General features: G+C 48.9%; 7 protein-coding genes across 7 annotated transcripts; 3 read left to right on the top strand and 4 right to left on the bottom strand.

The window, feature by feature from the left end:
• Positions 1-1,585: 1,585 nt before the first annotated feature.
• Positions 1,586-1,955, bottom strand: B0J16DRAFT_380191 (uncharacterized protein; the record flags this gene model as incomplete). The annotated part of the gene is made up of 4 exons (XM_046131052.1): positions 1,586-1,606; positions 1,660-1,741; positions 1,794-1,903; positions 1,938-1,955. The coding sequence occupies 4 exons, from the start codon at positions 1,953-1,955 to the stop codon at positions 1,586-1,588; spliced, it is 231 nt and encodes a 76-aa protein (XP_045986207.1).
• Positions 1,956-2,190: 235 nt separating this feature from the next.
• On the top strand, positions 2,191-3,138 carry B0J16DRAFT_57757 (transcription initiation factor IID, 18kD subunit-domain-containing protein). Its single transcript, XM_046134089.1, has 2 exons — positions 2,191-2,458; positions 2,512-3,138. Exons 1-2 carry the CDS (start codon positions 2,398-2,400, stop codon positions 2,955-2,957), a joined length of 507 nt encoding a protein of 168 aa, XP_045986206.1. The 5' UTR covers positions 2,191-2,397; the 3' UTR covers positions 2,958-3,138.
• A 1,486-nt stretch (positions 3,139-4,624) lies between these two features.
• B0J16DRAFT_332777 (uncharacterized protein) lies at positions 4,625-6,127 on the top strand. The gene has a single exon (XM_046126747.1). The coding sequence runs from the start codon at positions 4,714-4,716 to the stop codon at positions 6,088-6,090; it is 1,377 nt and encodes a 458-aa protein (XP_045986205.1). The 5' UTR covers positions 4,625-4,713; the 3' UTR covers positions 6,091-6,127.
• B0J16DRAFT_411033 (fungal-specific transcription factor domain-containing protein) lies at positions 6,128-9,310 on the bottom strand. The gene is made up of 8 exons (XM_046133202.1): positions 9,046-9,310; positions 8,939-8,962; positions 8,657-8,772; positions 8,046-8,518; positions 7,689-7,984; positions 7,198-7,635; positions 6,895-7,145; positions 6,128-6,842 (listed from the first exon to the last, which is right to left on the bottom strand). The coding sequence occupies exons 1-8, from the start codon at positions 9,145-9,147 to the stop codon at positions 6,335-6,337; spliced, it is 2,208 nt and encodes a 735-aa protein (XP_045986204.1). The 5' UTR covers positions 9,148-9,310; the 3' UTR covers positions 6,128-6,334.
• A 796-nt stretch (positions 9,311-10,106) lies between these two features.
• Positions 10,107-14,279, top strand: B0J16DRAFT_411032 (P-loop containing nucleoside triphosphate hydrolase protein). Its single transcript, XM_046133201.1, has 3 exons — positions 10,107-10,337; positions 10,387-10,574; positions 10,628-14,279. The coding sequence occupies exons 1-3, from the start codon at positions 10,182-10,184 to the stop codon at positions 14,169-14,171; spliced, it is 3,888 nt and encodes a 1,295-aa protein (XP_045986203.1). The 5' UTR covers positions 10,107-10,181; the 3' UTR covers positions 14,172-14,279.
• A 7,189-nt stretch (positions 14,280-21,468) lies between these two features.
• On the bottom strand, positions 21,469-22,896 carry B0J16DRAFT_332772 (checkpoint protein Hus1/Mec3). Its single transcript, XM_046126746.1, has 4 exons — positions 22,785-22,896; positions 22,601-22,706; positions 21,703-22,552; positions 21,469-21,648 (listed from the first exon to the last, which is right to left on the bottom strand). Exons 1-4 carry the CDS (start codon positions 22,825-22,827, stop codon positions 21,622-21,624), a joined length of 1,026 nt encoding a protein of 341 aa, XP_045986202.1. The 5' UTR covers positions 22,828-22,896; the 3' UTR covers positions 21,469-21,621.
• Positions 22,897-25,299: 2,403 nt separating this feature from the next.
• Positions 25,300-25,876, bottom strand: B0J16DRAFT_380183 (uncharacterized protein; the record flags this gene model as incomplete). Its single annotated transcript, XM_046131051.1, has 3 exons — positions 25,300-25,372; positions 25,433-25,767; positions 25,862-25,876. 3 exons carry the CDS (start codon positions 25,874-25,876, stop codon positions 25,300-25,302), a joined length of 423 nt encoding a protein of 140 aa, XP_045986201.1.
• Positions 25,877-27,046: the final 1,170 nt, after the last annotated feature.

Genomic DNA, 27,046 nt, shown 5'->3' with positions numbered 1-27,046 from the left:
GCCTAGCTTTAGAATGGAGTTTCATTTCGAATGCAGCCATGGTGGTTTCGAATTGCAACTCATTTTACGGATCAAGCAGGTGGTGTCGCAACGAGTCAGACTGGGGGCCACCTCAAGCTTCAGGCCGAGTTCGGGGCTAGAAGCTCGGGGCCGGAGCAGATCCACGATAGTGGACGGCGATAATAGTGACTGGTATTAATTCTAATTCTAGGGCCAAGATTTAGAAGCAAGGAACGGCGGAAGACGCATTTTGGGCATGGTACAGTGCAATCCATACATTCAATTACAGGCGCCTGTTCAGGTCAACACACCATCTGTCTGGGCTCTGCTCAGCTCAGCTCAGCTTTGTTTTGTTTTATTTTCTTATGCGCAGGTAGGTGGTTAACCGTGCTTATCGTATTCATGCGAGGATATTACGCCTTTGTTGCACACACATGACGACGCCAGACTTATCAGACTCCTGCAAATGACTGATTATAGGTGACCCGCCTTTCAACTGCGCGTGCGTGTGTTACTGTGACATCTGCTTGTTTTTGTGTCTTAAAACTGCGTGCTTGGACTCAGATCGTCGTTGCTAGCTAACGTTAATAAGTAAACATACCAGTCATACACTCTTTTCATAGACGGGAATAACAACTTTCAACACGGCTCAAAGGCTCCCAACAAATTGGCCAGTCTTAACCCCGGATTCTGGACTTGTCTACTGTCCCGTGTTCCCTTTCCTTGCGCCAATCACATATTTTTTGCTTTTTGTAAGATGGAAGGGTTCAGAGCCAGCAGCCAAAGATGAGAAAGGTAAAGGCTGTTTAAGGACTTGCCCCGTACCTATGCATGTTGCAATTTTATCACGACGAATGTGGCATCCCTCAACAATGTGCAAAACCAGCTGAACTATGCACGGCTTCTCGCAGGATTGCGGCAGACAGTTCTGTATATGGTGCTGTGCATGGGCTGCATGTCCTTAATTTCGGTGTCTTTGTCTCTAGGTTAGGATAGATAGTCAGATAAACGCTTGTGATATCAGCACGGATACCTGTTTGGAAGGACTGAATACGATGCTCTCCTGCTGAGCAACATTGTAGAGCTGATATTCGATTGTGACATCCGACAACTGAGCCGTCGACTATCACATCCTGAAGGCTTATAGTCCAGGTTGGGGCATCCATCTATGCCGGGTTTCAGCATGCGGCTGTTCTCCTTTCAGATATCATCACATTCTGGTGTCACCTCGTGTCACTTCCTGCGATACTTCCCCGAGAGAAAGGAGATATCCCACTTCGGGTACTGGGACCAAAGTTTCCTCCATGTCTCAAGGCTACCAGTTTGCGTGGTAAAATTCCTGGGGGGTGTAACGCAAGCACGCTTCCAGATGGTGCAGGAAGCCGCATCACTCAAGGACAGGCAGAGTATATCTTGCGAAGAGCAAGGACGAATTAATTCATGATCATAACCCGAAGATTTGCACAGGTACGTGACAGCCAGCGCCAACTCCGCTTGGTGGTTTCTTTCCCCTCTCCCAGTCCAACTCCTAACCTGTCGTGATATCTTTAATAAAAACAAAAACGTGTCGTTGTGAATATGTGGTTTAGTTGAGGAGGATGGAAACCTATATCCCACTGTCAGTCAAGTCGACGAACCAGGAAGAGGACTTGGACGTACGGCCATGAGGACACAGCATATACTTATGTATGGACTCAATCTTTCGCCTATCCTCGCGCATTTCCAGAAGATGCCCATGAATCTACCACCGTGTCAGCCTCGTCGCACATTTCGAGAATTGTCGCATTCCGTACCCGTTCTTATTTCGGTCCATGATGCCTGGTGTAAAGTGGTGAACGTATGCGCTCGTGCATATGAGCAGCAGGAGGACAAGTAGGAGGGATTGGAAGTTGAAGAGGGCGGACTAGATTCGTTAGTATGTCGATCCAACAACGAACGAGCAATTTTTGTACCATTTTGACGGCCCGAGAAGCTGGTCGTGTTTGTAAATAAGTGTTTCGAGTCGAATATTTCGTTCCTAAGTCTCGACGTTGAGCTCGACGTTGCCTTATCGATTCGTCCTTGTGTCTTCTCACATGCGACAGGTGTGCTTAGGGGTAAAGATTCGCCGGAGCCGCGACGTGTTGAACTTCAGGGGTGACGTACCTGGATTGAACCCCCACAAAAATGACAACCCCACTGAAGAGACCCCGGACTGAGCCTCTAACATTCAGTCGCAAGGCTACGCTGAGCACCTGAATCTTCTCTCGGTATTTCAACTACATGCCTACCGCAAGGCTGTGCTTCTTTGGTTCTTCAAAACATTAATCATAAACATTCATCCTTTTAATTAAGCGACTGCTCTTTCTTTCGTATCTATACTTTGGAAGCGCGCAAGCGCCAATAACCACATTCAACATGGAGCCCAGAGCGCGTGCCGGCAAGAATGTCGGAAAGATGAACTTTAGCCATGCAGAGCGTACGTCTCCCTCCATCTTGGACTGTCACATACATGCTGACTCTTAAAATCAGTGGCACAGCTGCTCTACGCACACGGCGATGTTCAAAATCCACTCCCCGAAACTGTCCGCGTTCTCGACGAGATCCTCACAGACTTCATGCAATCCATCGCCTTCGAAGCGACACGGGCAGCTAACTACTCTGGCCGCCAAAAGATAAAATACGAAGACTTCGAGTTCGCGTTCCGTAAGAATCCCGCGTTCCTCGGAAAGGTCCAAGAGGTATTTGAAAAGCAGAAGGAGATCAAGAAGGCCCGAGAAATTTTGCGTGACGGAGAGGACGAGATTATGAAGGACGCTGCAGACGAGGAGAAGAAAAGAGACAAGACTGATACGAGAGCTGGAGGCTCAGGAAGTAATGCTGCTGCTGCATCTGCGGCATCGAGAGCAGAAGAGGAGCTGGGTGAGGCTGATGATGATGCTGAGGCTGAGCTTGATGCGTTGGGTAAGAAGCGCTGATAGAGCTTTTGGACATGATGAGACTATCAGAAAACCTCATTTTGGTGCACTTATGGCGTTCTGCAGAAACACGGGTCATGGTTTGGTTCAGGCGTTTATGGGACTTACTATGGCACATGCATAGGACTGGAGTTAGGATTTGGCACACAGAGTCAGAAGTTAGATTGCAATAATCCATCTTGTGGAAATTTACGATGGTAGCCTGCATGGAAGACTCTAAAGCGGCAAGCCAACTTGCTTGTTTGCTATTGGTGTTTTCGTCTGATTCTGCTGTTAACTGCTTTGCGTTCACTTTTTTGCAGGCTTAAGGCGGTGTGTTTTAACACTGAACTGTCCAGGATAGACTCGAAGTGACTGGTTCATGCTGATATTAACTCATCAGTACCGCCTATTAAGAATACGAATCCTTGAACGGAACCTGGGATCTGTCCGCCACAGCTTCAAAGGCAAGTTATCTCTGTCTTCGCAGCCACCTAAAGCTATTAATGGATGCTTTATTTGGGCCAATCGGCCTATCGGGATTTGATAGCAATTAAATAAGAACAGGCGAAACCAGCCTATGTTTAGTCTAGTCTAGTATACTATGATGTGTATTGTATGTGGTGTTTTAGAGGAATTTGACAGTTTTACCCAGCTGTGCATGCTGTTTAATGAGGCACCACACTCAAGATAATACGTGAAAACTGAGATGCACATATGCACAGTGGGGAACTCATATAACTCGCGGATTGAATATCGATTAATTGAAGAGATAATAGTCAAACAAAACGGAACTGTCTGAATTAAGCATTCGAAACTGATTCGCAAATTATGACAAGGGTAAGTCTTCTTAACTTAGTGCCTCTGTTGTAGGTAATTCTACCCTGTACAAACGTAGTGAATATCAAGAGTTACTCTTTTTCGTTTTTGAACGATTCCGTATCCAGACAGAGCTAGAATTGTGTAACATAGCCTACTTTATCTACATTTGTTATTCTACATATCTCCTCTAGATATTGGGATGTTATCAATCGTCCATCGATCCATTGTTTAAGATTCGCGGATGGAAACGGCCCACTATTTCCGGCTCCACTCTCAACTGCAACGGGCATTCAACCTCGGCCAACTTATACCGACACCGACACCGAAGTCGGACTTTTCTAACGTTAGTTGCAGGGCCAAGAGCGAGAAGATGCAGGTCGTGGCTTCTCGCTTCTTCATCGTCTTCTAAGCGCCGAACAATCTTTTCTGAGGCCCTCGCCACTGTAACCGTTGTTGGTCGTGTGACTATCAGCAATACAACACTGTTCTGGTAACCCCAGCAGTCTTCTGGTTTACTAAGAACAAGAAGTTCCTGACTGAATGAACCTGTTGTTCAGACTCTAACTAGTTCGCACTATCACACTTCACACATGTTGTCCTCGTCATCAAGGGTCTAAGAAACTCTTGCTGGGGGGTTAGACTTGGGCTCCGCCCCCACTGCAAGAGACTCACTCCCGTTGGCTCCATGACTGGTAAACGTGAAAAGAGAAGACGAAAAGAGGATCCATGATCGTTTCGGTGGGTTTCGCCTGCATAGTGGTTGGCTCTCAATGGTTGACGCCCTGGAGTTGTCGATCCCGGGGGCCTTTTCCTATTTGTAAGATCCGATTATATCCTATTTCGCTTTGAACTGTGACTCTTTTTCTCTCTTCTTCTTTTGATGTGCAGTATTCTATTGTGAGTTTGTAACAGCTCCATGGAAGAGCAGTAGATTCTCGTTATTATCTAAGTCGCAATGGACAAGACTCCACCATATGAGCATGTCCCTCAGACTCCCGGGGATAAATTGATGCCCGGGAGTTCTCATGAATCCCATCAGCACTTATTGCCGCCGTCAGCGTCACCTAATCTGATGCTCTCAAAAGCTGACAGCACTAGCTTTGACGACTTCCGTCGTTTATCTCCAAGTCCATCACCTTGCCCATCGCCTGTCCCCTTAAGACAATTCTCACATAATGCGACCGATTTGCCAACCGAAGCTCCACCGTCGAAATGGAAACAGTTTTGGATCAAGAACAAGCCTGCTGCTTATGTCGCCCTGTCCCAATTCTTCGGGGCTCTGATGAATCTAAGCGCTCGTTTGGTCGAACTTGAAGGCGATGGCATGCATCCTGTCCAGGCTTTACTCATGAGACACTCGATAACTGCGCTTTGCTGCACAACCTATATGTGGTGGAACAAGACGCCAGACTTTCCATTTGGCAAGAAGGAAATTCGATGGCTGCTGTGGTTGCGCGGAGCATGTGGTTTCTGGGGTATTTATGGCGTTTGGTACTCGATGATGTATATCCCTCTCGCTGATGCCACTGTTATTACCTTCCTTGCGCCAGGTGTTGCTGGATTAATCTGCTGGTTCGCTCTCCGTGAACCCTTCACTCGAATTGAACAGCTCGCGACGTTTGTTGCTCTTCTCGGTGTTGTGTTGATTGCTCGACCTACCACATTGTTCTCCCACTCTGACAATGATGATACTTCGACGACTGAACCACCCGAGTCAGGAGGTATACCCGGTGCCGACCACGAAGCCACTCCCGAGGAACGTTTGATAGCCGTAGCCGTGGCTTTGTTGGGCGTTTTCGGCGCAGCGGGCGCCCTTACAACCCTCCGAACCATTGGGAAACGAGCCCATCCTCTCATTTCGGTCAACTACTTTGGAGTCATTTCCACCTTTATTGCCCTGACCATGCTTATCCTCGGACCTGTTCTTGATATCCAGCAACCAGGTCTCCGATGGGTTACTCCGACTACTGTCAAGCAATGGGCACTCCTCCTTCCACTGGGTATTCTGGGGTTCATAATGCAATACCTCTTAACAGCAGGCCTCGGAGCAGACAAGTCAAACCGCGCCAACTCCATGGTTTACACGCACATGCTTTTTGCTGCAAGCTTCGACCGTTGGGTTTTTGGACATCGAATGGGGCTTATGAGTGGCGCTGGATGTACTCTAATCCTTGGAAGTGCGATTGGGGTTGTTATGCTTAAAAAGTCTCCGCCTCAAAAAGTGCCCTCAGAAGACGTTGAGAGGCATGGGAATCTAGAGGGCGAGTTAGAAGGGTCTCCCATGCTTGTGGCAGACTCTGGGGCATCAGAAGAGTTTAGGCTCTCGAGGTAGATTGGATAAAAGTTTGATGAAGTATTTACTTGTATATATCCTTATATTCAGGGTAAATAGAAACAGTATACCCACTGCCATACGCTGCCGTTAGAAGTGCTTAACCTTATGTTGACAACAAATGACTGTCCATCTTCGTTGCAGATACCCGCGAGGAACATCTGCAAACAACGCCGTCCCTAAATCTTAGTTCTCCGAAAATTGCGATTTTGGTTCAGCGCATCCCACGCCTTCTGGGTTGATCTCATTGAGGAAAAGTAAAGCTGGGCTCCTCGAGCAATTCCATCATCTGCTGGTTACTATTGAACCATTCGCCTAGTTGTGCCGTATTTCCCATCCACATCATCGTGTTCGCTCCTCTCTGACCCTCAGCACCATCCAGTATTCCCATATCCCCCAAAGGCTGCGGAAAAGAACCTGCCTGTGCAGCATCCATCTGCGAAGGCTGCTGCCCTCCATTGTTAAGCCCGGTTGGGGGGAAGCCAAGTGCTGCAAGATAGTTGTTGAGCTCAGCACTTGCCTGCGTCTGATCTGCAGGGGGTGTAGTTGTCCGGAATTCAATGTAGCGAAGTGCTACCGTATAGAGAACTTGGAACAGACGGTGCGTTTTGGCCGCTGCGTCTGATAGAGTTATAGTCGTTTCAACTGACGTGCAGAAGTTATGTAGACGAGCGAGATCAGTTTGGTCCTGAGTCTCAATGACTTGACAGAAGACTACAATGAAGGGGATGAAGGGAGCAAATAAGAGAGTCCTGGTTTCATCAGCATTGTTTTGTCAATTCTTTTGCATGGAAGATCGCTTACCAGTGAACATAGGACGGGAAGTATAGCACATTATCATGCCCCAGGAGATCCATGCAGTCCTGATGACGCTGTAGTGTTGCACGTGCAGCCTCGATGCACTCAGGAATAAAGGTTACTCGAGAACCTGGAGGAGCAGGCGTTGCTCGATAAACAAGAGTGAGAAGTGACAAGCGTAGTACGTCGTCTGATATAAGAATGAAGTCTATGAAATACTCCCCAAGTTTAGTCTTAACCTCTTTTTCGCGGTTCTTCTATATGTTCTATGTTAGAAATGTTAGGTTGGCCAGAATTAGGGGTACTCACAGCAAGGTCTTTGCTCCTTCTCTCAATATATTGCAAGTCACCTACTAGCTTCTGAGAGCGGAACCTCCTTACATCATCAGACTCCTTCATTGAACCAGGACTGTACAAAAGTTCATATATGTGGCCTTGACATCGAGCTGTGGCGATCCAAAGTGAGATGAAAGGAGATAATGGCGTAGCATTGACGGGATTCTCGGAGGGAAGAGGTACAGTGACATCCCAGTCTTGAATGGTAGATGCTCTTCCAAGACGGAGGGAAAGGCTTTTGTCAATGAAATACGTGTTCCAGAAGAGAAACTGTTTGCGCTGCGCTTCACGAGGCTTGTCGTTCTTCATGGTTGATGTACGATGGTATCCCAGAGTCTGACATAGCTCCGATGCTTTGCATGACAAAGTCCACGATAGCGAAGGCTTCGAGATTTCTATAGCGTAGAAAGCCTATCAGTATTGTCAGCAGTGTGAGCGATGAATTGTGTAACAGGATAACATACTCCTAATAGCAGGGCAGATATCATGTTTGAAGTAGCAGGTAGATGGAAAGGTAAATTGGCCAACGCTGTTTCTGTGTTTTCTCGGAGTGTTTTTGTGTATTCTTCGTTCTCTTCGTGTTCCTTCTTGTCGGTTACTCGTTGTTGACGATCTTGGAACATGTACATTAGACCGATATTCACAAGAATGAAATCAGCATCGGCGACATCTTCTGAAAAGTAGACATGCAGACACATTCCAGAAAAGCTCTCCATCGAAAAGAACTCCCTTATCCAGGCTGAGATTTCTGAGTTTTCAGCTACCATGGAGCGTGTTGATTAGTATGACACGCTGATGTGAATAATAAGTTGGTCACTCACTTTCACATTCTCGTATAAGAGCAACAGCTGTCTGAATCGGCGGCAGGTCATTCTTGAATGTAGGACGAGGCACTGATCTGGCATATGGATAAGACATCTCTGTAGCAGCGGTCTGCTGTTTTAGCGAATTGACAATGTGATGCAGAGAATCCAGAGTCTCTCTTAACTCTAGGCTGGCGCCTTGTAGAGACTCTGTACCAACAGCGTTTTTCATGAACTCATTTGCGAATTCTCCATGAGCAGCCAAGGAAGATTCTCCCTCCACAACCGGGCTGTCAGCAGTCAGTTGAGCAAGGTGCCCATATTGTGCTGAAGCCGAACTCTGAGCTGGTGATTGACGTGGAATATCAGAGTGCGGAATGGTAGTCTGGTGTGGTTGGGGAGGATTTGCAGATGACATGTTCGTCTTCATATCTCGCATGAGCTCCGTGAGTGCCTCAAGCCGACGGTCAATGATGTCGATCTTTCTTTCACTATAGGTTATGCACACATTGGTTAGCTAATCTGTTTCGGTGTTGCAGCCAACGCAGTGTACTGCATGAGGTACAAGCGAAGGCCAGGGACAATTTGGCCCATGACGCCCGGATCGGATTCGAGGTAACATAACATACTATTGGGCTGAGAGTAGGATCCTGGTGCGTTTCTCCTTTGGGCGAGTTTCGTGATGGGTGCAAGGGATCTTGGCGTGCAGACAATGAGAACAGGGCGAGTTTCTATCGCACCGGATCTATACAGGCGATGTTACTATGTATTTGACTATAGAAGGAAGAGGTTGCGTTTCAAAGAGAGAGCATATGGGGCAAAGCCATGACTATAGCAGCCTCCACTTTTTGGCTGGTCCCTTGTTGCACCGAGACTGACTGATTGATAAGATTGATCTGATATGCACATACCTTGCGAGTTCGACATGCATCGCACTAAGAATAGATGTTAGTTTTGAGGAGCCGTGGGGATAGAGATGAGGAGGGACAGGGCTGTTTAGGGTGTAGGTGGCACTAACTGCTCGTCGAATAGTCAAATTAGAGGTATTTTGGGGCCCATCAGATCCCTCATCTGGGGCATCAACATCAGGGTCCATCTGGTTCTGAAAGTCTTCAGTCATGCTGGGGGATGTGAGGTTCGGGAATCACGGACACCGCTGGGTACAGATGAAAGACGCAGTGTGGATGCAGGTGATGAGAGTAAAGTAACCGAAAATTCAGTGGCTAAGTGCCAATGCAAAGACAGCGGTTTTGAGAATGGCCATATCTGTAATCTCAGCATTGGATGATGACTTACATGGAGAAGGAGCGAAACGGAACGCGCGGGATCCGGAAGAATTGGAGCCGTTGAATGTCAACCGACAAAGTGGAGACAGGCAGTAACGGCTCCCGAGAAGACCGTGAACCCGAAAGAGCCAATCAGATTGAACCAAGGTCCAAGTTCATCTAATCTCGGAGCAACTTTCCATCATGGCCTCATCTTTTGGGTGCAGTTTTAGTAGGCATGACACTTCTCAAAACAGTTTGCGTATTACTGATAAGCTTTTGACACACTTCGCATTCGTAAAGAAATTGGCTTACAGTACATCATCATCTTCATCATAAGCCAAGACTTCAGCATCGATGAGGCGGCACGACATCTGAAAAGACCCCTGTTTACTCCGTAGATGATGGGCAAGGATTAACTCAACGCAACCTCAGTCTCGGTACAGCTATTGGAACTACAGAAACATTGCCAGTAAACAATCACTGAGCTCTTTGCAACAATGGATAGTAATTGCTAGATCAAACAACTCCCTCAAGCCCTAAACCTCCGCGATCGCAAAATCAGACCTAACATGACCCCGATCTAGATAATTCATTATCAATCAGAACCCCACTTGGACTGCTTTCAGAGGCGGATCTGATAAAAAATGTAAACTAAAATGCCAAGGATCACCACTTAAACTGGTCTGTTCTGCTAACCATGTACGGTACTTTCACTCCACCCCCCGGTTCTTGTTCTCAAAAAGTTCTTTGGGTCTTGTTCAAAAAGACGCCCATCCCCTTGCTCGTAAAAATGGCTTTCGTCTTGTTTCTTAGACCTGTCATTCTCTTTGTTCCCTGACACCAGGTAAGGCCTTGCACTTCGTTTTGAGGTCGTTTGAAAGCCACCATGGGTTCAAGTATCAATGAGAAGGGCAACGAAAAGGTTGCTGGTAGTGCCGATGCTACTTCAGCTCCTGAAGATGTCGTCGTCAACGCTGAAGGTGGCGACGCTTCCACACCAGGTCAAGAAGGAGAAATTGAGGGTTCATGGAGTGACTACAAGGTAATTGAAACCAGAATTTAATGTCGAAGATCTACTAACACCACTGAAGCGCATTCTCACATATGCTGGGCCTGCAGAATATCTTATGCAAGCTATCGCCCTTGTTGCTGCCATAGGTTCGGGTGCTGGTATTGCTCTCCAGAACCTCATCTTTGGAGAGTTCATCACTATCATCACCGACTACACTTCGGGAGAATCCGAGCCCAGCAAGTTTCGAAAAGATGTTGCAGATCTGGCGTGAGTTCCACTTACTCGATGTTTCTATGCTCGCCCGCTAACTTACCACCAAGACTATACTTTGTTTACCTCGGTATTGGACGATTTGTTCTCTCATACATCTGGAACGTCTTCCTTACCTATTCTTCCTACCGCATTGTACGCAACATCCGAAAGGAGTACCTCCGTGCTGCTCTTCGACAGGAAGTCGCCTACTATGACTTTGGCACTGGCGGCTCCATTGCCACTCAAGCTACTTCCAACGGTCGTTTAATCCAGACTGGTATCGCCGAGAAGCTTGGTCTCTTCTTCCAGGGCATTGCTGCTTTCCTTACTGCCTTCATCGTTGCCTTTATCGTGCAGTGGAAGCTTACTCTCATCTGCCTGTGTATTGCCCCGGCAATGATTATTGTCATGACTGTTGTTGCCACTATGGAAGCTGTTCACGAGATGAAAATCCTGGAGATTCATGGCCAAGCCAACTCACTCGCAGAGGGTATCCTGGCCAGTGTCCGAACTATTCACGCCTTTGAGATGCGAGCTAGACTTGTTGACAAGTTCGACAAGCACCTTGAGGAGGCCCATACTGTTGGAAAGAAGATCTCGATCCTTTTTGGTCTCTTGTTCTCTGCCGATTATACCATCATCTATCTTGGCTTTGGTCTCGCTTTCTGGCAAGGTATCCGTATGCTTGCAAGTGGCGAGATCCAAAGCTCTGGCGTTATTTTCACAGTTCTTCTTTCTGTTGTTATCGCCGCTGTTCAACTGACCCAGCTCACTCCTTATACTATCGACTTTAGCCGTGCCATGTCTGGAGCAGCTCAACTATTTACTCTTATCGACCGTGCATCAGCCATTGATCCTCTTTCCAAGGATGGCGAGACTCCTTCCGAGACTATTGGACACGTCGAGTTGGAGAACGTCTCTTTTGCTTACCCGACCAGACCGGGCATCACTGTGCTCGAGAATTTTTCCCTCAATGTTCCTGCTGGTAAGGTCACCGCTCTGGTTGGCCAGTCTGGATCTGGAAAGAGTACTATTGTCGGTCTCCTTGAGCGCTGGTACAATCCCAAGTCAGGAACTATCAAACTCGATGGTCGCCCCATTGACCAACTGAACTTGAACTGGCTGCGTCGCAACGTTCGCCTCGTCCAACAAGAACCCGTTCTATTCGAGGGATCGGTATTTGATAACATCAAGCACGGTTTGGTCGGTACTGAGTGGGAGAATGCACCTGCTGAGGAACAAATGGAGCGAATCCAAGACGCTGCCAAGATGGCTTTTGCTCATGATTTCGTTATGGAACTCCCTGAGGGTTATAACACCCAGATCGGACAACGAGGTGGTCTTCTCTCTGGTGGCCAGAAGCAGCGTGTCGCAATCGCCCGCAGTGTCGTATCGCAACCCAAGGTTCTTCTTCTCGATGAAGCAACAAGTGCTCTTGATCCTCACGCAGAGAGTGTCGTCCAGCGGGCTCTCGACAAAGCATCTGAGGGTCGTACAACTATCGTCATCGCCCACAAGCTTGCCACTATTCGTAAGGCCGACAACATCGTTGTCATGTCCAAGGGCGCTATCATCGAACAAGGCTCACATGAATCTTTGATCGCCCAAGACGGTGATTATGCAAAACTTGTCAAGATTCAGAATCTCGCTGTGGACAACGACTCAACCCATACTTCAGCCGAGGAAGATGAAGCTGTCCCTGAAACGGAAAAAGAGGACTTTGCCATGACCAAGACTGTCACTCAATACGAAACCCATGTCCAGGAACGCCTTGAGGCCGGAAAGGAGCATGGCAACTATGACAATCACAAGCAACTGGGTATCTTACATGTCATCTACCGACTCATTCGAGAGAGCCCTGAGGTCGCATGGTCGTACTTCTTTGTTCTTGCGGGGTGCTTGGGAGCTGTTGCGGCATTCCCCGGACAGGCAATTCTACTTGCTCACGTTGTGGACGTATTCACACTTACCGGTGACGAAATGAGAGACCGCGGAGACTTCTACGCGAGCATGTTCATTGTCCTTGCGGCCGGTCTCCTTGTATCATACTTTGTCCTCGGTTATGCCACCAACACCATCGCTCAATTCCTTAGCCACAAGCTTCGCAAGCAGAGTTTGCAGGACATGCTTCGACAGGATCTCCAGTTTTTCGATCGCGAGGAAAATAGCACTGGTGCCCTGGCTAGTCGCGTCGACTCCAATCCTCAGTCTATCTTGGAGCTGATGGGCTTCAACGTTGCGCTTATTCTTATTGCCATTCTCAACTTGCTTGCCTGTGGTCTTCTAGCTATCATCCACAGCTGGAAGCTGGGTCTGGTGGTTGTTTGTGCCGGCCTTCCTCCTCTAGTCAGCTCAGGTTACTTCAAGATTCGCCTTGATGCCAAGCTGGACCGAGACACCTCTAAGAGATATTCTACCAGCGCTTCCGTTGCCTCTGAGGCCATCACCGCCATCCGAACTGTTTCCTCCTTGGCTATTGAAGAGTCTGTTCTGGACAAGTACGTCAATGAGCTGAACGAAGCTGTCGCCGGTTCAAAGAACGATCTTTTCCGAATCATGATCTTCTTCGCCTTGACTCAATCAATCGAGTATTGGTTCCAAGCTCTTGGCTTCTGGTACGGCTGCCGTCTTTTGTCATATGGCGACATCTCTATGTACAACTTCTTCGTTGCCTTCCTCGGTGTCTTCTACTCAGGTCAGGCTTCTGCTCAGCTTTTCCAGTTCTCAACCAGCATCACCAAGGGCGTCAACGCTGCCAATTACATCTTCTGGCTTAACTCACTTCAGCCTAATGTCCAAGAAACCCCTGAGAATCGCGACAATGGTCCTAAGTCCGGAGGTCCAATTGTTCTGGACAACGTTCGCTTCTCGTACCCTCTCCGACCTCATGCTCCTGTTCTCCGTGGCATTGATCTCGACGTCAAGCCAGGCCAGTTTGTGGCCTTGGTGGGCGCTTCAGGTTGTGGAAAATCGACCATGGTTGCCATGCTCGAACGATTTTATGACCCATCCAGCGGCACCATCAGCATCGACAACTCTACTCTTCCCAGCCTCAACCCCCGGCTCTACCGTCGCATTATCGGTCTTGTCCAGCAGGAACCGACTCTGTTTCAGGGCACAATACGAGAGAACATCGCTCTTGGTATCGATGACCCCGAGACTGAGAAGAATGATCCGGTCACGTCGGTTCCCAATGAGCGAATTGAAGCAGCTCTTCGCGCTGCGAACGCCTGGGACTTCGTCTCTTCTTTGCCTGAAGGTCTCGATACACAGGCTGGCTCAAACGGTGCTCAATTATCTGGTGGTCAAAGACAGCGAATCGCCATCGCGCGAGCACTTATTCGCAACCCCAAGGTTCTTTTGCTCGATGAAGCCACCAGCGCTCTTGACACTGAGAGTGAGAAGATCGTGCAAAATGCCCTTGCAGAAGCGGCAAAGGAAGGGGATCGTATCACAATTGCTGTTGCCCATCGTTTGAGCACAATCAAGGATGCTGACAAGATCTGCGTGTTCCTTGGTGGCAAGATCACGGAGGCGGGAACTCATCAGGAGCTACTCGCTCAAGGTGGGCTGTACCGCAAGATGTGTGAAGCACAAGCTCTGGATAGTTAGTTCATGGTTTTGGTATAAGAATCAAGACAGAGCAAAAGTAGTAATATTTTTAATGATAGCATAGATACCATAGTAATACCCTTGAACATGAAATTATTTGACTAGAACACGAAATGCTCCAGGTTAGGTCCATTGGATTTAAAGTATGGAATTTGACAATGCCATGAATTCTGTTGGTCCGTCCGCCGAATCTTTATTCGGCCAAGAATGTACGTAAGAGCCGTTTCTTGGCCGCGTCCAAAGCATGACACGGTTATTGAGGCAGAAATGATCTCCTGCGGTCAGCAGATGCTAATCAAAGCTCGGAGATGGCGAATAGTTGGGGTCTAGATTCCAGTCGTTGATGGGGGGAGAGCTTATTGAGACAGGGGACGGATAATCTGCGGATCACCACGTAGTGATTAACTTCTAGGGGGAGATAGCGGGTTGGCTCAGGTCTGGTACCGTTCAGTGCAGGGTATGTTTAGTTGAAATAATAGTTTACCAGACAAAAGATTCAAGATATGACATCCTTAATGTGAATGCAAGGTCAATACTGCTAATTAATATTCTGTCACTATAATTAAAGGTTGGACAAAGCTTTAGACGGTTCATGCCCGTTGCAGCCACCGGAACAGCTCTTTTGCTCCGCCTCTCGATCTAGTCATGATTCGGTATCCAATTCCTTCAACTCCGTGCCGGGACTGTCAGTGTCAGTTGCCCATTTGGGTCTCCATATTTCTGGACATGCCAACTTGAACTTGCGATCTGTACTGTACTTCCAGAACGTTTCCCTTCCAACTACAACAACGCCTCTTCCGTTCCTGAGATGAACATGGCGAACATCGCCTTTTAATCGCAATCAACACCATTCGATTCTCTTTTCATTCTTTGTATACTAAGTACGCGATTAATTCTTTCCCCTGCTACTTACAAGCTGAGCCCCTCTACCCCCTGAAAGTCGCGAAGCTGTCCAAGCTCCACGCAGATTAGCTTGGTAGTAGCCCCTTTGTGCTGAAACTGTTCCGCTGACACGATCGCACAAAGTAGTCGCTACTGGCATTGAAACTTGACTTCTTTCTCATCACAAGCCAACGCCTCGATCGGCTTCGCGATGGCTTCCGAATCGCCAAAACCGAAAGATCTGGCCACGATGTCAAACGATTCCGATGATAGCAACAGCTCCACCGAGGTTCCCGTGCCTGCGACGTCATCAACAACAGACACGCTCGCGCAACCTAGCCAACCCACAACTCAAGAAGACACTCAGGAAGCCCCGTCGCAACTTGACCAGGACTCGACAGAGAAAATTGGTGCTGCCAATGCCTGGCTTTCGCAGGAGGATGAAGACGAAGACGAAGACGGCAATGACTGGTTAGCTTCCGATGATGCAGTCCACAAGCAGGCACAGCAAGAGGAGACACACAGCGAGGCCACCCCCGAGCAAGCAGAACCCGAACAAGCAAGCACTCAACCAACAGACACTGAACCAGTAAAGACTGAGCCAGTGGATACCGAGCAAGTAGACACTGAGCAAGTTGACCCTGAGCAAGTTGACCCTGCGCCAGAAGACACCGAAGCCGTTTCACAACCCAAGGGACCGGTATCTCAGCACTCGAGCTCCAGGTCGTTTGCTCGTACAGTGTCCCACGAAATCAGCTTTGGCGACGATGACGAGGGCGAGTGGACTTTGAGCCGCACTGATACCGATCCTTTCAAGTTTATGCCTCCCAGCGATCGAACAAACTCTTTCCCTCCAGTTCCACCTGCCCATTCGACTACCGATGCGGAAGATCAACAACCTCTCCCCGCCAACCAGGCGATGGACGTCTTGGAAGAAACAGAGAAGGAAGCAGAAGCAGAAGAGGAGCTATATCAACATGAGGAAGCATCAGAAGGATTAGAGGCACCAAAAAGGAGAGGTCATTCATCGTCTATATCTATAGGAGGAGATTTAAAGAGCCCGGAAGGCCAAGATTCTGATGAGAGATATGAAGAGGGCATTCCATTGATCCCACAATCTGCTGAAGAAACCAACGAGGCGACGGCTGTCCAAGAAAACAATCCCGCAGCTGACCCTTTTGACGAGGAAGAGGGCGAAGATAGTGCAGACTTTTTCAGCCAGGTCCAGGGCTCTGAACCCGCAGGTGAGGAGCGACCTGTCCCTGGCTTGGAACGAAAATCGACGATGCAAGTCCTGGATTCGATGAATGCAGGCTCTGTTCCAAAGAAGTCGACGCTTGAGGGTACTCCCGAAGAGGAAGAGGAAGAGGAGGACGACTCAGACTCGGATGATAGTGAGGACGAGAGTGAAGACGAAAAAGCAGCACAGGTTGAACCAACCCCTGCTGCGTCTGAACCAGCCCCTGCAAAACAGGAAGACCTCGCTTCAAAGTGGGAGCAAGCATTCGCTGATGACGAGGACGACGATGACTTTCTTCTTGACGATAACGCTGGAGGAGACAAGCAAGTTGATCCTGCAGCCTTCTTTGGGAGTGATGATGAGGGTTTCCTAGAAGACGAGGAGCCGGCTGCGGATTCAGCGCCCGCGCCAGCTCCTGCATCTTTACCTGCATCACACCAGCCTTCGGCCCCTAACCCTTACATGCCACAAGCACCAGTGACCCAACAAGCACCATCGCCTTATGCTCCTGTCAGCCATGTGCCTGGAGTAGCTGTCCCTCCAACCCCCATGTACAACTCTCCAGCGCCCGGCATAGCTCCTTTCGGTTCGGCTCCTCAATATGGCCAGCCTCCTTCAGCGCGGCCAGATATGTCAAAGGCACAAAGCTTCGCCGACAAGTCAAAAGGAGGATATCACTCGCCATACGATCTGCCTACTGACCTTGTCACAAATGTGGTGAAACCTCGCAAGAGGGCAAGCATGCAACAGCTTTCACAGCCTAGCCACCCTCATGCCCCAGTCCAGGCGCCGCCTAGAAGCGCGAGCGTTGGTATGCCGGCTCCTCCCACCAAGCTCACGCCTCCCTCTTCTAGTCATGGGCTACCTGCTCAACAAGCAGGGCCCCCTAACCCTACAACTTCTGGTGCTCAGCACAAAGAGAACTTCTTCGAGGAGCTGCCCATGACTTCCAGGCCCCGACCAAGCTCGCGAACAAGCCAAAGGGCTGCCTCTCCTGCTAGAAACCCGCCCCCAATGGCTCGCACATCTCATGTTCCTTCGCCACTGGCGCCTTCGCACCCGAACCAGATGGCTCCACCATCAGTTCCCATTATGGCTCCTCCTCCCAGCGAGCCTTATAGCGAGCCTTCAACTCAGGCGTCTGTCCCAGGAGCTGGTCTTGTTGCGCCTGAACGGGTCAGTCCATATGCTGCTCTGACTACCTCTGCCAACCACATGCCACCCCCAACCTCGACCAGTGCTTCTCGATACTCTCCCGCCCCTGGCACAAGTCATACTGCGCCGCCAGCTCCTGTAGCGAGCCGCTATTCACCCGCACCCCCAGCTACTAAAACTCATGGGTCGTATGGAGCCGTGGCAACGTCTGGTCCTGTACCAATGCTGCCACATCAGCCAAGAACATCAAGCCCATTGACCCATTCTGAGACGGCTCACTTTGAGCCCAGGTTGAGCCGCGTTTCGTCTCTTCCTCCAACCCGTGAGGTGGACGAAGAAGATGACCAGCAGACTCAGACAAGGTCTGTCAGCGCTACCCTATCCCCCCCTCCCCAGGAGTCGAGGTACAACCCAACATCGCCACCACCCCCAAGCTATGCTGGGCAGTTGACCTTGTCGCCGCCTAAACCATCGGGTCCTTATGCACCTCATGCTGCGCCAACAGCTCACCCTGGCTTTGTGCCTCCTCCACGAGCTCAAACCCAATCGCCAAGTGCCGCTTTCGGTCACAGGCAGGCTCAAGGATCCTCAGACTCAACGCGTCGACCTTCGTCTGCCCACTCCCACTCGCATCCTTCTCCATTGGCTGCAAAGCCAGCGCCCTCACCCTATGCACCAGCTGCTCCCGCAGCTCCGGCCGCTGGAGTCTCAACGGTTCGCACTCGTGGCCAGTCTATTACTATGAACATGATTGCTCCCACAGATGGCCGGGAACACGACGAACTCCAGCGATGGAAAGGTGTTCCTATCATCTCATGGGGTGTTGGAGGCACTATTGTTACCTCGTTCCCTAAGAGTGTACCCCGATATGGGATGAACCAGGCTGTTCCCATGATTGTGCGCACGCCAGGAGAAGTCAAGGTTCAGAGTGTCAAGGACATCGAACCCCTTCACGAGCATGTGGCTAAATTCCCTGGTCCTCTGAGGGGTAAGTCGAAGAAGAAGGAGACAATTTCGTGGCTCAATGCCGGAATCGAGTTGTTGGAAAAGGACTTGCCGGATGTTTCCTTCCATTCGCAGCTTTCCCTTGAAGCAAAGAGAGCCGTAGAACGTTTGCTGCTGTGGAAAATCATGCGTATCTTCGTTGAGAACGACGGTGCCCTGGAGGGTAACCCTGCTGTGGAGGCAGCCGTTCGAGATGTCCTTTCTCCGGGGGAGAATCCATCAACCACTGGCGATGATGCGGTCTTCCCTGCTGCTGGAAACTTTGCCGCAGGAATTGCCTCTGTTACCTCAATGCAAGCTGACGGCGTCGACGTGTCCACTATGGATCAGGTTCGGCACCATCTTTTGAGAGGTGATCGAGACAAGGCTGTTTGGGCACTGGTTGACAAGCGACTTTGGGGACATGCCATGCTGATCTCGCATACTGTCGAGGGAGACCTTTACAAACGTGTGGCTCAAGAGTTTGTTCGCAAAGAAGTCAACTACCCTGGCCATGCCAACGAGTCTATGGCTGCCCTTTACAAGATTCTCTCTGGCAATTTCGAGGATTGCGTTGATGAACTTGTTCCTGTGCACGCCCGGGCTGGTCTTCAGCTCATGTCTACTGATGCAGGCCCAGGACCTACCAAAGATACGCTTGATGGATTAGACAAGTGGCGCGAGACTCTTTCGCTCGTGCTGAGCAACCGAAGTACTGACGATATCCAAGGCTTAAATGCTCTTGGAAATCTGCTGTCCAGCTATGGGAGAGCTGAAGCCGCCCACATCTGCTTCATCTTTGGTCGCCATTCTTCCATCTTTGGTGGATTGGATGATCCCAATGCAAACTTTGTGCTCATTGGGGCTGATCATAAACAACAGTCTGATCAGTTCGCCAAAGAGACCGAGGCCCTTCAGCTCAGTGAAGTTTACGAATATGGCTTGTCACTTGCCGGCGGGGCTCTCGCAGCGGCAGGAACACCTCACTTGGCTGCTTACAAGCTCGAGCATGCCATGACTCTCGCCGAATATGGCCACAGGGACAAGGCTATGCAATATTGTGATGCTATTTTGACCGCTATATCCTCACAGACTAAGCGATCGCCTTATCATCACCATGTTCTTGAGGCTGCGGTTGAAGACTTTATGTCAAGGCTGAAGTCAGCACCAAAGGAGGAGGGCGGTTCATGGATCTCGAAGCCAAGCATGAACAAGGTCTCGGATAGCATGTGGAATCGATTCAACAAGTTTGTTGCTGGAGATGATAACGAGGACAATGCCGGAGGTGCTGGAGAGGCAGGACCGTTTACTCGCCCTTCGGGAGAATTCAGTCGATCACCATCGGTGTCGAACTTCGACATCTACGGCCAGCAATCGCCTAGTTTCGGAATGACACCTGCTCAGCCACCAGCAAATGCTGTAGCATCCAAATACGCACCGGCCACCATGACACCTGCTGCCAACCTGAACCCCTATTCTCCTACATCTCAGTATACTCCTGGTCGAAGCTCGATGGAACAAGCCCCTGCGGATTTCGGGAATAACCCTTATGAGCCCGGTTATCCGGGTGCAGCTTCAGCAAGTCAAGGTGACAGTTACACACCATCGATTCCTCAGCCTGAGTCAAATAACGCTGGCGTCGGTGGCTCCGTTGGTCTGGCTCCCCCTGCTCAAATCACACAAGGCTACTCCCCTGCTGGATACCAACCATACGGAATGCCAACCTCCACACCGATGGGTGGTGATGAAAACCCTGCCGGCTCTTCGGCTCAAGGCTTCCAGCCCCTCAGCTACGGCTACGAGCCCCCTCAAATGTCTTCAAACCCTCCTGAACAGGAAAGCGAGGAGAACAACGGGGAGGCCCACAGCGGTGGATACGAACCTCCTTCTTTCCAGCCTTACGGATACGAGCCACCGTCTTACGAGCCTCAGTCTACTGCGGATAACGACGATGAAGCGCCTAAACCCAAGAAGAAGGGTATCATGGACGACGACGACGATGACTTTCCCTCCATGAAACCCTCTGAGAAAACAAAGGCGGACAAGGACCGGGAGAACGATGAAATGTTCCGCAAGGCCGCGGAAGAGGATGGTAAGTTCATTACTTTCAAACCTGTATGATATATCACTAACAACCAGCAGCCAAGCGTGCAGCTGCCCAGCAGTCGTCCAAGAAGGGATGGGGCTTCGGTGGTTGGTTCGGAGGTAGCAAGAAGGCTGCTCTCGAACCATCTTCATCTGGCGAATCTTCACCTGGCAAGCCCATCCGTGCCAAACTGGGTGAGGCCAGCAGCTTTGTCTACGATCCTGACCTCAAGCGATGGGTCAACAAGAAGCCGGGCGCTGAAAACACACCAGCCAAGACTGCCACACCTCCTCCGCCCAGGGCTGGTCCTCGGTCTGTGTCTGGAACTCCTCCACCTCCTACAGGCACTCCACCTCCACCTTTGATCACGAGCAACAGTGCACCACCGCCGCTCATGCCCCCAAAGGTGCGCGCTGGCACACCTGAACTGATGAAGCAAGCGTCTACGGAAAGCCTGGGTCTGGCACCACCTGTTATGACTCGATCGGTTTCCAACACCAGCAATGCTAGTGCGCCGCCTAGTAGACCGACCACGAGCATGAGCAATGCTAGCAGCATTGATGACTTACTCAGCGCGGCACCCCGCAAAGCCAGCGATAAAAAGAAGGCTCGAAAGGGAGGTCGCTATGTTGACGTTATGGCCAAATAAGACGAATATGAAATTTCTCTTCGTTTGGATTTGAATTGCCAAACCAACTCCGGGCGTTCTTATGAGGATTCGTGCTAGGAACGGATCGAAATGTATTAATAATAGAGTATTGTCCTTTTTTGTGATTTTGCGAGAAGTGGAATTGAAGAAGCGCTGGCCTGGGGCTATAATCAGCGACTGTACAAACTGTCGGGGCGGAGGTTAAGCTGTAATGTTTTGGATGAGAAGAAGCATAGAAGAAGTTATACTACTGGCAAGATACGATCATGACTCAGATGGAGTTCAATGCAGAACGATAATATGATGAAGAATGGTTTGCATGAATTGCTTGCCCAATGCACCATGTATATTGCACTCCATAACCGTCTATCATAACTTCCCTAACTCCACAATGAACTGCTTCTACCAAGTTGAACGCCAAAAAATCGTGATCAAGATTCCATCCGGTGTTGTCTTAAACGCTATAAGACTGTACGTAATACTGATACTTATTAGCATGGTTCTGGTCAGTTGAGAGAGCAACAGATGGACTCACTGTGACGACTGAGTCGTCGGCTGTGGCATCGTCGTATTGAGGTACATAGACGTAGAGGATCAAAGCATGATCATCCGCAAAACAAGCAATTACCCGGCCTTCTAGACGACCAACACTTAAGACACGGCTCCAGTCCTTGCCATCCACGCGGACTGTAGCCCAACGTTCAGGGCCGTCTTCTCGAAACTTTGTGCTCGGATGCTCTTCAACGGGACAATCCAGCTGTGCTGGATCTAACTCTGGGTTCTCGAGGTTGGACCAGACGCTACATATATCAGTGGTTTCAGTAGCGATTCGCAGTCGTAGACCGCCGTGCATGTTAGCACTAAGTTCAAGCTTAGGCGCTTTGGCGTTATTTGCGCCTGAGTTGGAGGCCATGGCAAGTTTGGTGAAGCGATCTGAAATGGCCTTGAGCTGAAGGAGTGGCGGTAATTGGATGTGAACATCTGGTTCGCGTACTCGGGGCTGCATGATCGTCTCAACCGTCTCCGGGTGGAGGACTCGCACAGGTATATCCTGCGTGATGATCTTTTCATGTTCTCGCCTCAAATTAGTCTCTAGGTGTTCGTGCTGAAACATCTCGTCGTCATCAAAAGGGTCATCGCCAGCGGCTGTGCCTGAAGGTTTCGTGGCTCCAGACGGGTTGGAAGCTGACGTAGTTGTCGTGATTGTCATGGAAAGAACTGGCAATCCATCTTTCTTTGTGAGACGTAGGGAAGCAGACATGCTATTGAGTGCTGATTTGAGAGCGCGTTGGAGAGGTTGGAGAGGAAGCTCTAGGTTAATGGTATTGCCTGCCTCTGCGGATTGAATATGATAGCCATCAAAGATGAAGTCCATGCTAAGTGAGCTGGACACTTGTCAGTGACTAAATCATGAAGAAGGAAATAATACATACGCCCATACTTGAGATCCCATATCTGGGATGACGGTGAATCGTGCCGTATCATCGCTAAGGCGCAACCAAGCGATCTTCTCAAGAGAGCCAAGTGCAGCTGTAAGCTCTAGAAATTCACGGTAAGTAAGTTGAGAAACAATAAAGAATGACGCAAAGACAAGCAATTCAAGGAAAGACAACTCACTGGCAAATGTGCGAATGTTCTTGAGCTCTGTTCGAAAGCGCATTATGATGGGAAGTTGCGATAGTCTAAAACAGTGAATGGGGAAGGCAGACGGTTGCCTGCCTAAGTAGTGATGATGTCGAGGTTGGCAGTTGCGGATTTGTGGGGCAGGAAATATTCAGTTGGGGCTCACTGGAAGAGGTGAAAATGACAACTACCTTTGAGTAGGCGATTATTTCCAACTTAAATATCAACCATATATATATACAATAGAGTTGAACGACCTGAGAACTATTACTTCTGCATATATCAAACTCCATTGCATACATGCTAATTTAGCAGCATCTTAGTCTAGATGCGTGCCATGGAATGTGTAAGTCGGAGTCTCCACTACTTGCCATGACAACTTTATAGGGAAGTGGAAGGTACCTATTAGACTACTTATGTTATAAGGAACAAGAACCATCCATAGGACTAAGTAATAACGGCAAGTAGTTTAGGTAGGCAAAGCCGCCTACAAAGAGTGTCATTCATGAACGGGGCAAAGAGGTGCCTTCCATGGATCTGATGCACTTCAGTAGTATCCCCCTATAACCCACTATAAGAAGAAGAGACCTGATACAACTCTCCTGCGAGTAAGAGCATAAGAGACGAAATAATCTGATCATCTTGTACAAACCTAGACTGAATTTAAGGTTACTTTATTTTAGCAATCTAAGCCGTAGTGGACATTTCTTCTGTTACCTACCCGTACAGGTGTTGAGAAGAGCTTACAACAGCCTGCACTCTGATACAACTCTCCTGCCAGTATCCGTTATCTATTAGGTTTTGTTTAGTATTCCACTACCCTTTTTTGTCAACCTCACATTTTGCCGTCCTTAGTGATATATTATCGCTGGTGCAATGACAGACGAACTACTCAACTCGGTCTTGACTTTACTGAAGACGACGTTCCTCGAAACCTGGTATGGCTGGATCAGGGGCCTGCTGCTGATCGCTTACAACCATCTCATACTAATGAGACAGTAAAAGACCCTGATGCTGATAGCAAGCTATCGTCCGAGGCAAGACAAAGCTGGCCTACGCCTAGCCCTAGGTCTCTTCTTGCTAGGTTTCTTCATCTCCTTGCCAGGTCTCTTTTTGAAATAGAGATCTCTTTTTGTATTAGAGAGTGCAGGCTGTTGCAAGCTCTTGTCAACATCCGTAATTCCTTCCCCAACCCCTTTCTCACTTGCCAAACGAGGATTTGAGTAATGCCTCCTTCTTTTTCGATCACAGTCTCAGCCTTACGTCGATTGAAGAGGTAATCAAAACAGCCCAGATGCCCCATCTCTCCCACATCACCCATCCACTCACTCCAACACACACAAGCTGTCTCACTTTACATCTTCATATCCATCGCTATTACTTTTCAGCCGCTATGAGCAGTATCAAGATACAATGGTCTCCAAGGAACGTCGTTGCTGTTCAATCCAGCTTTTCGATTGCCTAGGACTGCGAAAAAAGAAAGCCGACAACGATGTTGAGTTCAATACACTTGGAGGTCATGACATACCGATCATACCACCTACAAAAAGAACCGAAACAATAGTACCAGAGTCTTCCGCAGGAGCAAAGACTCGGAAGCTGTCTATTGCACTACCTTCGAAGAAGACCAAGGAAGAGCGTGCGGCTGATTTGGTCAATGCATGGATTGAAAACATCGATAACGCAGCCCAGAGCAGTGCCGATTCAGGAGAACCTTCAACCAAGGACACCAGCAACCAGCCGGAAGAGGCTTCAACCAAGGATGCCAGCGATCACACCACAAGCAATCTAGAATGCACGTCATAGCAGCATCTGACACCCAGAGCTAGGGTTGAAGTCTGAAGTCCGAGTGTACCTTATGGCTATCACTTCGGGACATCATGTCTTAAGCACTTGCTCAACAATCTCGCACCTTCAAGGGAAAAAGATTGGTCCAGATGAAGACCTTCAAACCTGGTGCAAGTTGTCATGTTTGGGAGTGGGAAAGGAGAAGGCGACCAAGATCCGATCTTCGGGAGGCTGTTGCTAAGAAATCTGATCAAGTGTAGTGCCTCCAAACTCGCTTCAGGGGTTGATTGAACCACTTCACAGTTTCGTCATTGGTGACTGGCGTGTATCGCATGGGAATATCAGCAGGATGGAGAATTTTATAGTGGCATGGTTAGAGCGACATGGTTTTTAGTATTCAGATCACTGGTTATGATCCGGTCAAGAAGAGGCGGAAGTGCTTGCAAGTAAACGAGCGATTGAATGAATTGACAGTTTTTGATATCACCTGAATTGGCCGTGACAAGTGAGTGTCCGAAGAATTGTCGTCGCTTAGGGCGCCAAAATAAAGTAGCCTAAGTGCAAGTCTAAGCTTGCACAAGGTAACTAAGTTATTTCGTCCCTTATGCTCTTGACGGCTTATTCTTCTGATACCCTGATGTGTGGCGTGATTGGTGGCCGCATTCCAGCATGGACGTATGTTTTCTTGATTGCAGATTAACTATTGGTAGAAGCTATGCTATTATGATCTGAAGTTGTTTCTTGCTAAACGGTCTGGTTCATCATCGCTGTCGTCTCTGAATCCTTCTTCAAGACTATATTCAAGTTAGAATTGGTGTTGACACAGTGAACGGGCATATGCTATGGATGCTTACTCTCTGCTTAGTCGCCTTGTATTATCCGGTCGGGCCGCACGGGTATCTGCCTCCATTTGACGCCAGGTGGCCTCGTCGACATTTCCAAGTTCCTCCCCGTCATCGTCGTCCAACCCATCGTCGAAGTCATCATCAGAAGCGAACGCGACATCGCGGTTGGAGCGCCATGCGGCTATCCGGGCTGTTATGCGCTCGCGCAAAGAAGACGTCTGGGACGATAAGGTATCGAGAGGAAGATATTGGCTATAGCGAGCATATCGACGCCATAGAGGAATGAGAACATATGTAAGGAGGATAAAGAGGAGCAACGAAATGACGGCGGGAACAACGAGAGTCTGATTGCGACGATATGTTAGTTACCATCGTGATGCGCTTTGCTGTGCCATGAATGCCAAGAATATTGGTCAAGTTGTCATGATGAGTGCATACCTTGATAACTGACATTGTTGCGCCCATGTTCTTCCTCTCAAGAGTTAGAGAGGACGATGCTGGAGTCTGTTTCAGCGTGGAATACAAGTTTCGAGGGCGCGGCGGATGCCACGAGGTGACGGGAGGTTTGAGATCCGACGTTGCGATCACCCTAGCAAGAATGGTACCTAGAGGCTGCCCTGGAAACGTGGCTGAAGCCACAAGTACAAGGGCCCAGCGGGACCTGGAGCGGTGCAGCTGGGATCCAGGAGGTGACGACGCCGAAGATCCCGCTAAAAGGGGTCGACCAACAAAAGGATTTAGACTTGCAAGGGGGTAAAAGTGCCAATATCAACGACATTGAATCTTTTTTAAATGGCCTCAGGATATCAGAAGAATTAACCCCCAAAGGCATAAGAGATGAAACGATTTGTTCCCTTTATGATAGCTTAGACTAGCACTTAGGCTACTTTATTATGGTAGCTTAAGCCTGAGAGGACAATTCTTCTGTTACCCGCCTGAATGGGTGGTTTCTGTCTACAAGTTTCTGGTTTTGAACACATCCATATGGAAGGCAAAAATGCATGGTATCAACTGGACCCGTGTCAATCGGATCATGGCTCCTAAGCTCCTCAGGCACTCAATTAGATGCTTGTGGACATATGTACTTAAATAGCTACTCAACTAACCAAAGAAGATGATATGTCCATGGTTAGCAATCTCCAAGCACGCCATTTTCAGTTGAGCGGGTCGTATAACACGGGCTCGATGGGCTACCTCTTAATTACCTGTAGCTTTTTCTCAAGCTGGACACGTCACATGAAAAGGTCAAAGTAGAGAATATAAGTTGAGTGATTGCTTTTAACAATTAACCCATGTACCATCTCTCAGAATTGGGTTGAACTTGTTACAAGCTAGATTGATCTCTATGATTTCTCTTTGTTAGACTTCAAAGCAAGGGCTTATGAACTCACACTCATGAGATCTTTGGACGTTCAAGTTTAATCGTGTCCTTTCTTTCTCCATGCAGATTTTGTAACAGATGACAGTTCAGCTGTCAAAAGCGCAAGGCATGGGGCGAATGGAGGCCCTGAGACAACCGACCTCGCTTAAGAATCAAGGATGGAGATGGAGAAGAGAGATCTTTGTCTTGTCTCGAAATAGTGGACGGATACGGATGGAACCTGAGACAAAGGACAAGAGCTG

This window comes from Fusarium flagelliforme (assembly GCF_020744385.1).
Source record: "Fusarium flagelliforme strain FIESC 12 MPI-CAGE-AA-0113 chromosome Unknown B0J16scaffold_2, whole genome shotgun sequence".
NCBI lineage: Eukaryota > Fungi > Ascomycota > Sordariomycetes > Hypocreales > Nectriaceae > Fusarium > Fusarium flagelliforme.
The sequence above is the reverse complement of the archived record's forward strand: the minus strand, read 5'-3'. Positions and strand labels throughout refer to the sequence as shown.